This window comes from Brassica oleracea, chromosome C7 (genome assembly GCF_000695525.1).
Source record: "Brassica oleracea var. oleracea cultivar TO1000 chromosome C7, BOL, whole genome shotgun sequence".
NCBI classification, from domain to species: Eukaryota; Viridiplantae; Streptophyta; class Magnoliopsida; order Brassicales; family Brassicaceae; genus Brassica; species Brassica oleracea.
This window is the reverse complement of record NC_027754.1, coordinates 13240134-13241720: the sequence shown is the minus strand read 5'-3', so window position 1 is coordinate 13241720 and position 1587 is coordinate 13240134. Positions and strand designations below refer to the sequence as shown.

The following is a 1587-nucleotide window of genomic DNA, read 5'->3' as shown; positions in this document are numbered from 1 at the left end:
TGACCCTCAGTCAGGCCGGCCACACCCGCAATAGTGTGTATGTTTGCACTTTGCATTATGAGATTGACGAAGTATCTTTTGTCTCTAAGAATTGTGTGACTTGAGCCACTATCCACCACGAGTATACTCATCTCATTCATTCTATATAAGAAGATTTCTAATCTCAGAGACTTTTAAAACTTTAAGACTTTCATATTATAAATTCAAACAATAAAAATAAAAACACCAAACCAATCAAAGAACAATCAAAAATAAAAGTCGAATTAGTCTTTAAGACAATCTGATGTCTCATAATCCATTGGATCATCCTTTTCATGGTCGAAATCATCATCAACATCATACCCATTGTCGTGAACCATATGAGCTTCTGGGTTCTTGTTCTTAAGACTCTCTTGATAGAGTTCACATACATGTTTAGGGGTTCTACAGTTCTTGGCCCAATGGTTACTCACCCCACACCTGTGACAAACGGATTTGGTCGAGTAAAACGGCCTGGATATACCGCCTCGACCGCGGCTAAAATTGGCTCTTCCACGGCCATAGTTGGAACCACGACCACGGTTATTGTGGTTTCCATATCCATGGCCATAAGTATAATTGTCACGGCCATATGTGTAATTCTCACGGCCACCACGTCCCTTATACCCACCACGGCCTCTGCCGTGTGTTCTTCTCTCATTATAGACGTGGTTGGTTTCTTTGGGATCTTTCTTTTCATGTTCAGCTTTGTGAGCTTCTGGTAATGGTGCTAAACCTGGAGGTCTCATCTCACTGTTCTTCATCAGGAGTTCATTATTAGCCTTGGCCAGAAGTAGGCACGAGATCAGATCAATATATGTGGCGAATCCTCTCTCTCTATACTGCTGCTGCAGCAACACATTTGTTGAATGAAATGTAGAGAAGGTCTTATCAAGTAACTCTTTCTCGGTTACTTCTTCATCACAAAGTCTCATCATTGAAACTATTTTGAACAATACAGAATTGTATTCATCCACGGACTTATAGTCCATGAATCTGAGATTCTTCCACTCATATCTAGCCTTTGGAAGTAGCACCGTTTTCTGGTGATCATATCTACGCTGTAAAGCGGTCCAAAGGTACTGATCCTTTAAACCTTCAATGAGGTGATGGCGTATAATACTAATCGCCCTATATCTGTTTTTATCATTCTCATTGTTTCCCTCGATGATAGTATCACCGAGTCCCTTTGACCTCAGGTTGATCTTTGTATCTAGCGCCCACTGTAAATAGTTATCTCCTGAGAGATTAAGGGCTGCGTAGTCTAGATTTGAGATTTTCGACATCTGGATCACATTGTCATTTAAAATTCAGATTCTCAATGTGATCATTCGACCATAAGACTTTCAAAAGAAATCGGCTACAAGCATGCCTTATGCGGCCATGTAATCAAGCAATAGGATCAGCTATGTAAAAACTACTTGACCATGGTGCGAACAATCCTAGTTTATGTTTCTACATGTGACAGAGAGATTAAGGCCACACGGCCATATGCTTTTATCAATGTAATCAGATTCGAATTCGTATGTTCTATATGCTGGTCGATTTTAAACAATACGAATGCAATTC

At 40.1% G+C, this 1587-nt stretch overlaps 1 protein-coding gene across 1 annotated transcript; it reads right to left on the bottom strand.

The window, feature by feature from the left end:
* Positions 1-263: 263 nt before the first annotated feature.
* Positions 264-953, bottom strand: LOC106302618. Its single transcript, XM_013739083.1, has one exon. It carries the CDS (start codon positions 951-953, stop codon positions 264-266), a length of 690 nt encoding a protein of 229 aa, XP_013594537.1.
* Positions 954-1587: the final 634 nt, after the last annotated feature.